The 9,199-nt window shown below is 43.0% G+C and overlaps 1 protein-coding gene across 1 annotated transcript; it reads left to right on the top strand.

Annotated features, from left to right (window-relative positions):
• Positions 1-2,872: 2,872 nt before the first annotated feature.
• Positions 2,873-6,540, top strand: LOC141022374 (uncharacterized). The gene is made up of 2 exons (XM_073498623.1): positions 2,873-6,235; positions 6,340-6,540. The coding sequence occupies exons 1-2, from the start codon at positions 5,398-5,400 to the stop codon at positions 6,351-6,353; spliced, it is 852 nt and encodes a 283-aa protein (XP_073354724.1). The 5' UTR covers positions 2,873-5,397; the 3' UTR covers positions 6,354-6,540.
• Positions 6,541-9,199: the final 2,659 nt, after the last annotated feature.

The raw sequence follows: 9,199 nt of genomic DNA, 5'->3' as shown, positions 1-9,199 counted from the left end.
CTGTTTTCCACGATCACATTTGGAGGCTTCAGTCAGTAATCTGCCAGAGGGGGAATCGATCATGGAGGCCATGTTTCATCAACCTTGTTGTGTCCATGATGATGTGTGAGTAGTTCCTATAGGACCTACGGGTCCATAGCGGTAGCTAGATCTCTCTCTCTCTCTCTGATCTTCAATACAATAATCTCTTCGGAGATCTATTTGATGTAATTCAATCACCGGAGAAGTCCCCGACGATCACCGGAGGAGTCCCCGGAGATCGCCGGTGAGGAGTCCCCGATGATCGCTGGAGGAGTCTGATACGTCTCCAATGTATCAATAATTTTTTATTGTTCCATGCTATTATATTATCTATCTTGGATGTTTTATATGTATTTATATGCTATTTTATATGATTTTTGGGACTAACCTATTAACCTAGAGCCCAGTGCCAGTTTCTATTTTTTCCTTGTTTTTGAGTTTTGTGGAAAAGGAATACCAAACGGAGTCCAAACGAGCTGAAACTTTACGGCGATTTTTTATGGACCAAAAGAAGCCCACGGAGTATCGGAGATGGACCAGAGGAGCCACGAGGCATCCACAAGGGTGGAGGGTGCCCCCCTGCCTTGTCGTCGCCTCGTGGACCCCCCTAACTTGTTGCCAACGCCAAAAAATCCTATGAATATAGAAACTCCCAAAAATAAATCTAGATCGGAAGTTCTGCCGCTGCAAGCCTCTGTAGCCACGAAAAACCAATCGGGAGCCTGTTCCAGCACCCTGCCGGAGGGGAAACCTTCATCGGTGTCCATCTTCATCATCCCGGCTGTCTCCATGACAAGGAGGGACTAGTTCACCCTCGGGGCTGAGGGTATGTACCAGTAGCTATGTGTTTGATCTCTCTCTCTCTCGCGCGCGTGTTTTAGATTTCTCACGATCTTGATGTACCGCGAGCTTTGTTATTATAGTTGGATCATATGGTGTTTCTCGCCCTCTACCTTCTTGTGATGAATTGAGTCTTGCTCTTTGAGGTTTCGTTATGTTGGATTGAGTATTGGATTTGAGAACACTTGATGTATGTCTTGCGATGGGATATCTGTGGTGACAATGGGATGCTCTATTGATTTACTTGATGTATGTTTTGGCACTCTACTCGCGGATTCCTGAGGTGACATTGGGGTAATCTATGCATAGGGGTTGATGCATGTTTTCGTCCGACATTCTCCGATAGGAACTTTGGAGTGATTCTTTGTTGCACGTTGAGGGATTTTATGTGATCCAATTATGTTATCATTGTTGACAGAACTTGCACTAGTCAAAGTATGAACCCTAGGCCTTGTTTTCAAGCATTGCAATACCGTTTTCGCTAACTTTTACCACTTGCTACCTTGCTGTTTTTATATTTTCAGATTACAAAAACCTATATGTACCATCCATATTACACTTGTATCACCATCTCTTCGCTGAACTAGTGCACCTATACAATTTACCATTGTATTGGGTGTGTTGGGGACACAAGAGACTCTTTGTTATTTGGTTGCAGGGTTGTTTGAGAAAGACCATCTTCATCCTATGCCTCTGACGGATTGATAAACCTTAAGTCATCCACTTGAGGGAAATTTGCTACTGTCCTACGAAACTCTGCGCTTGGAGGCCCAACACGAGTCTACAAGAAAAGGTTGCGTAGTGGACATCAAGCTCTTTTCTGGCGCCATTGCCGTGGAGGTTAGTGCTTGAAGGTATATCTTTAGATCTTGCAATTGAATCTTTTAGTTTCTTGTTTTATCACTAGTTTAGTCTATAAAAGAAAACTACAAAAAAATTGAATTGAGGTTGCCTCATATGCTTCATCTTTTTAATATCTTTCGTGAAAATGATGGAAAGGAAAATTGTGCTCAAGTGTTAGAAGAAGAAGTCTATAAAATGTTTGGCACTAAATCTTTGTATGATGAGCATGATTGCAATGTTGTTAGTATGAATTCTTTGAATATCCATGATGCTAATGATATGCAAAGCCACAAGCTTGGGGATGTTATGTTTGATGAAGATGATATTTTTTGTCCCCCAAGTTTTGATGAGCAAATTTATTATGATGTTAGCATGCCTCCTATTTATGATGATTATGTTGATGAAAGTGGGTTTGAAAGAGTGTCAATTATAGGAAGTAATGATCCCACTATTTTGCAGGGTGTTGAATCTTATTACAATATTGATAAAGGTGGATTTGGAGAGGTCATGACTTTATTTAGTGATGAATCCACTATTTCAGAAGAGGTTCCAATTGATTATGAGAACAAAGTTGCTATCTGTGATGATTATTGTGATGGCATGTATGCTATAAAGAATAATGATAACCATGAAAATTGTCATCATTATTTTAATTTTCAATTGGATTATGCCTCACATGATAGTTATTTTGTTGAGTTTGCTCCCACTACTATGGATGAGAATAAATTTACTTATGTGGTGAGTAAAGGAAATATGCCCTAGAGGCAATAATAAAGTTATTATTTATTTCCTTATATCATGATAAATGTTTATTATTCATGCTAGAATTGTATTAACCGGAAACATGATACATGTGTGAATACATAGACAAACAGAGTGTCACTAGTATGCCTCTACTTGACTAGCTTGTTGATCAAAGATGGTTATGTTTCCTAGCCATAGACATGAGTTGTCATTTGATTAACGGGATCATATCATTAGGAGAATGATGTGATTGACTTGACCCATTCCGTTAGCTTAGCACACGATCGTTTAGTATTCTGCTATTGCTTTCTTCATGACTTATACATGTTCCTATGACTATGAGATTATGCAACTCCCGTTTACCGGAGGAACACTTTGTGTGCTACCAAACATCACAACGTAACTGGGTGATTATAAAGGTGCTCTACAGGTGTCTCCGAAGGTACTTGTTGAGTTGGCGTATTTCGAGATTAGGATTTGTCACTCCGATTGTCGGGGAGGTATCTCTGGGCCCACTCGGTAATGCACATCACTATAAGCCTTGCAAGCATTGCAACTAATGAGTTAGTTGCGGGATGATGTATTACGGAATGAGTAAAGAGACTTGCCGGTAACGAGATTGAACTAGGTATAGAGATACCGACGATCGAATCTCGGGCAAGTAACATACCGATGACAAAGGGAACAGCGTATGTTGTTATGCAGTTTGACCGATAAAGATCTTCGTAGAATATGTGGGAGCCAATATGAGCATCCAGGTTCCGCTATTGGTTATTGACCGGAGGCGTGTCTCGGTCATGTCTACATAGTTCTCGAACCCGTAGGGTCCGCACGCTTAAAGTTAGATGACGGTTATATTATGAGTTTATGTGTTTTGGTGTATCGAAGGAGTTCGGAGTCCCGGATGAGATCAGGGACATGACGAGGAGTCTCAAAATGGTCGAGACATAAAGATCGATATATTGGACGACTATATTCGGACATCGGAAAGGTTCCGAGTGATTCGGGTATTTTTCGGAGTACCGGAGAGTTACGGGAATTCGTATTGGGCCTTAATGGGCCATACGGGAAAGGAGAGAAAGGCCCCAAAGGGTGGCCGCACCCCTCCCCATGGACTAGTCCGAATTGGACCAGGGAGGGGGGCGCCCCCTTCCTTCCTTCTCCTTCTCCCTTCCCTTTTCCTACTCCAACAAGGAAAGGAGGAGTCCTACTCCCGGTGGGAGTAGGACTCCCCCCTTGGCGCGCCCTCCTCCTAGGCCGGCCGCCTCCCCCTTGCTCCTTTATATACGGGGGCAGGGGGGCACCCCAAAGACACAACAATTGATCTATTGATCTCTTAGCCGTGTGCGGTGCCCCCCTCCACCATAATCCACCTCGATAATATCGTAGCGGTGCTTAGGCGAAGCCCTACGTCGGTAGAACATCATCATCGTCACCACGCCCTCGTGCTGACGGGACTCTCCCTCAAAGCTCGGCTGGATCGGAGTTCGAGGGACGTCATCGAGCTGAACGTGTGCTGAACTCGGAGGTGTCGTACGTTCGGTACTTGGATCGGTCGGATCGTGAAGACGTACGACTACATCAACCGCGTTGTGCTAACGCTTCCGCTTTCGGTCTATGAGGGTACGTGGACAACACTCTCCCCTCTCGTTGCTATGCATCACCATGATCTTGCGTGTGCGTAGAATTTTTTTGAAATTACTACGTTCCCCAACAGTGGCAGCCGAGCCAGGTTTTATGCGTAGATGTCATATGCACGAGTAGAACACAAGTGAGTTGTGGGCGATATAAGTCATACTGCTTACCAGCATGTCATACTTTGGTTCGGCGGTATTGTTGGATGAAGCGGCCCAGACCGACATTACGCGTACGCTTACGCGAGACTGGTTCTACTGACGTGCTTTGCACATAGGTGGCTGGCGGGTGTCAGTTTCTCCAACTTTAGTTGAATCGAGTGTGGCTACGCCCGGTCCTTGCGAAGGTTAAAACAGCACCAACTTGACAAACTATCGTTGTGGTTTTGATGCGTAGGTAAGAACGGTCTTGCTAAGCCCGTAGCAGCCACGTAAAACTTGCAACAACAAAGTAGAGGACGTCTAACTTGTTTTTGCAGGGCATGTTGTGATGTGATATGGTCAAGACAAGATGCTAAATTTTATTGTATGAGATGATCATGTTTTGTAACCGAGTTATCGGCAACTGGCAGGAGCCATATGGTTGTCGCTTTATTGTATGCAATGCAATCGCCCTGTAATGCTTTACTTTATCACTAAGCGGTAGCGATAGTCGTAGAAGCATAAGATTGGCGAGACGACCACGATGCTACGATGGAGATCAAGGTGTCGCGTCGGTGACGATGGTGATCATGACGGTGCTTCGGAGATGGAGATCACAAGCACAAGATGATGATGGCCATATCATATCACTTATATTGATTGCATGTGATGTTTATCTTTTATGCATCTTATCTTGCTTGGATTGACGGTAGCATTATAAGACGAACCTCACTAAATTATCAAAGTATAAGTGTTCTCCCTGAGTATGCACCGTTGCGAAAGTTCTTCGTGCTGAGACACCACGTGATGATCGGGTGTGATAGGCTCTACGTTCAAATACAACGGGTGCAAAACAGTTGCACACGCGGAATACTCAGGTTAAGCTTGACGAGCCTAGCATATAACAGATATGGCCTCGGAACACGGAGACCGAAAGGTCGAGCGTGAATCATATAGTAGATATGATCAACATAGTGATGTTCACCGTTGAAACTACTCCATCTCACGTGATGATCGGACATGGTTTAGTTGATATGGATCACGTGATCACTTAGAGGATTAGAGGGATGTCTATCTAAGTGGGAGTTCTTAAGTAATATGATTAATTGAACTTGAATTTATCATGAACTTAGTACCTAATAGTATCTTGCTTGTCTATGTTGATTGTAGATAGATGGCCCGTGCTGTTGTTCCGTTGAATTTTAATGCGTTCCTTGAGAAAGCAAAGTTGAAAGATGATGGTAGCAATTACACGGACTGGGTCCGTAACTTGAGGATTATCCTCATTCCTGCACAGAAGAATTACATCCTGGAAGCACCGCTAGGTGTACCACCTGCGCCAGCAACTGCAGACATTGTGAATGCCTGGCAGTCACGTGTTGATGACTACTCGATAGTTCAATGTGCCATGCTTTACGGCTTAGAACCGGGACTTCAACGATGTTTTGAACGTCATGGAGCATATGAGATATTCCAGGAGTTGAAGTTAATATTTCAAAAGAATGCCCGGATTGAGAGATATGAAGTCTCCAATAAATTCTACAGCTGCAAGATGGAGGAGAATAGTTCTGTCAGTGAGCATATACTCAAAATGTCTGGGTATAATAATCACATGATTCAACTGGGAGTTAATCTTCCGGATGATAGCGTCATTAACAGAATTCTCCAATCACTGCCACCAAGCTACAAGAGCTTCGTGATGAACTATAACATGCAAGGGATGGATAAGACAATTCCCGAGCTCTTCGCAATGCTAAAGGCTGCGGAGGTAGAAATCAAAAAGGAGCATCAAGTGTTGATGGTCAATAAGACCACCAGTTTCAAGAAAAAGGGCAAAGGGAAGAAGAAGGGGAACTTCAAGAAGAACAGCAAGCAAGTTGCTGCTCAGGAGAAGAAACCCAAGTCTGGACCTAAGCCTGAGACTGAGTGCTTCTACTGCAAGCAGACTGGTCACTGGAAGCGGAACTGCCCCAAGTATTTGGCGGATAAGAAGGATGGCAAGGTGAACAAAGGTATATGTGATATACATGTTATTGATGTGTACCTTACTAATGCTCGTAGTAGCACCTGGGTATTTGATACTGGTTCTGTTGCTAATATTTGCAACTCGAAACAGGGGCTACGGATTAAGCGAAGATTGGCTAAGGACGAGGTGACGATGCGCGTGGGAAATGGTTCCAAAGTCGATGTGATCGCGGTCGGCACGCTACCTCTACATCTACCTTCGGGATTAGTTTTAGACCTAAATAATTGTTATTTGGTGCCAGCGTTAAGCATGAACATTATATCTGGATCTTGTTTGATGCGAGACGGTTATTCATTTAAATCAGAGAATAATGGTTGTTCTATTTATATGAGTAATATCTTTTATGGTCATGCACCCTTGAAGAGTGGTCTATTTTTGTTGAATCTCGATAGTAGTGATACACATATTCATAATATTGAAGCCAAAAGATGCAGAGTTGATAATGATAGTGCAACTTATTTGTGGCACTGCCGTTTAGGTCATATCGGTGTAAAGCGCATGAAGAAACTCCATACTGATGGACTTTTGGAACCACTTGATTATGAATCACTTGGTACTTGCGAACCGTGCCTCATGGGTAAGATGACTAAAACGCCGTTCTCCGGAACTATGGAGAGAGCAATAGATTTGTTGGAAATCATACATACAGATGTATGTGGTCCGATGAATATTGAGGCTCGTGGCAGATATCGTTATTTTCTCACCTTCACAGATGATTTGAGCAGATATGGGTATATCTACTTAATGAAACATAAGTCTGAAACATTTTAAAAGTTCAAAGAATTTCAGAGTGAAGTTGAAAATCATCGTAACAAGAAAATAAAATTTCTACGATCTGATCGTGGAGGAGAATATTTGAGTTATGAGTTTGGTCTTCATTTGAAACAATGCGGAATAGTTTCGCAACTCACGCCACCCGGAACACCACAGCGTAATGGTGTGTCCGAACGTCGTAATCGTACTCTACTAGATATGGTGCGATCTATGATGTCTCTTACTGATTTACCGCTATCGTTTTGGGGTTTTGCTTTAGAGAAGGCCGCATTCACGTTAAATAGGGCACCATCAAAATCCGTTGAGACGACGCCTTATGAACTGTGGTTTGGCAAGAAACCAAAGTTGTCGTTTCTTAAAGTTTGGGGTTGCGATGCTTATGTGAAAAAGCTTCAACCTGATAAGCTCGAACCCAAATCGGAGAAATGTGTCTTCATAGGATACCCAAAGGAGACTGTTCCGTACACCTTCTATCACAGATCCGAAGGCAAAACTTTTGTTGCTAAATTCAGAATTTTTCTGGAGAAGGAGTTTCTCTCGAAAGAAGTGAGTGGGAGGAAAGTAGAACTTGATGAGGTAACTGTACCTGCTCCCTTATTGGAAAGTAGTTCATCGCAGAAACCGGTTTCTGCGACACCTACACCAATTAGTGAGGAAGTTAATAATGATGATCATGAAACTTCAGATCAAGTTATTACTGAACCTCGTAGGTCAACCAGAGTAAGATCCGCACCAGAGTGGGACGGTAATCCTGTTCTGGAAGTTATGTTACTGGACCATGACGAACCTACGAACTATGAAGAAGCGATGGTGAGCCCAGATTCCGCGAAATGGCTTGAGGCCATGAAATCTGAGATGGGATCCATGTATGAGAACAAAGTGTGGACTTTGGTTGACTTGCCCGATGATCGGCAAGCAATTGAGAATAAATGGATCTTCAAGAAGAAGACTAACGTTGACGGTAATGTTACTGTCTATAAAGCTCGACTTGTTGCAAAAGGTTTTCGACAAGTTCAAGGGATTGACTACGATGAGACCTTCTCACCCGTAGCGATGCTTAAGTCTGTCCGAATCATGTTAGCAATTGCCGCATTTTATGATTATGAAATTTGGTAAATGGATGTCAAAACTGCATTCCTGAATGGATTTCTGGAAGAAGAGTTGTATATGATGCAACCGGAAGGTTTTGTTGATCCAAAGGGAGCTAACAAAGTGTGCAAGCTCCAGCGATCCATTTATGGACTGGTGCAAGCCTCTCGGATTGGAATAAACGTTTTGATAGTGTGATCAAAGCATTTGGTTTTGTACAGACTTTTGGAGAAGCCTGAATTTACAAGAAAGTGAGTGGGAGCTCTGTAGCATTTCTGATATTATATGTGGATGACATATTGCTGATTGGAAATGATATAGAATTTCTGGATAGCATAAAGGGATACTTGAATAAGAGTTTTTCAATGAAAGACCTCGGTGAAGCTGCGTATATATTGGGCATCAAGATCTATAGAGATGGATCAAGACGCTTAATTGGACTTTCACAAAGCACATACCTTGACAAAGTTTTGAAGAAGTTCAAAATGGATCAAGCAAAGAAAGGGTTCTTGCCTGTGTTGCAAGGTGTGAAGTTGAGTAAGACTCAATGCCCGACCATTGCAGAAGATAGAGAGAAGATGAAAGATGTTCCCTATGCTTCAGCCATAGGCTCTATCATGTATGCAATGCTGCGTACCAGACCTGATGTGTGCCTTGCTATAAGTCTAGCATGGAGGTACCAAAGTAATCCAGGAGTGGATCACTGGACAGCAGTCAAGAACATCCTGAAATACCTGAAAAGGACTAAGGATATGTTTCTCGTTTATGGAGGTAACAAAGAGCTCATCGTAAATGGTTACGTTGATGCAAGCTTTGACACTGATCCGGACGATTCTAAATCGCAAACCGGATACGTGTTTACATTGAACGGTGGAGCTGTCAGTTGGTGCAGTTCTAAACAAAGCGTTGTGGCGGGATCTGCGTGTGAGGTGGAATACATAGCTGCTTCGGAAGCAGCAAATGAAGGAGTCTGGATGAAGGAGTTCATATCCGATCTAGGTGTCATACCTAGTGCATCGGGTCCAATGAAAATCTTTTGTGACAATACTGGTGCAATTGCCTTGGCGAAGGAATCCAGATTTCACAA

Source organism: Aegilops tauschii, chromosome 5, assembly GCF_002575655.3.
Source record: "Aegilops tauschii subsp. strangulata cultivar AL8/78 chromosome 5, Aet v6.0, whole genome shotgun sequence".
Classification (NCBI taxonomy): domain Eukaryota; kingdom Viridiplantae; phylum Streptophyta; class Magnoliopsida; order Poales; family Poaceae; genus Aegilops; species Aegilops tauschii.
The sequence above is the reverse complement of the archived record's forward strand: the minus strand, read 5'-3'. Positions and strand labels throughout refer to the sequence as shown.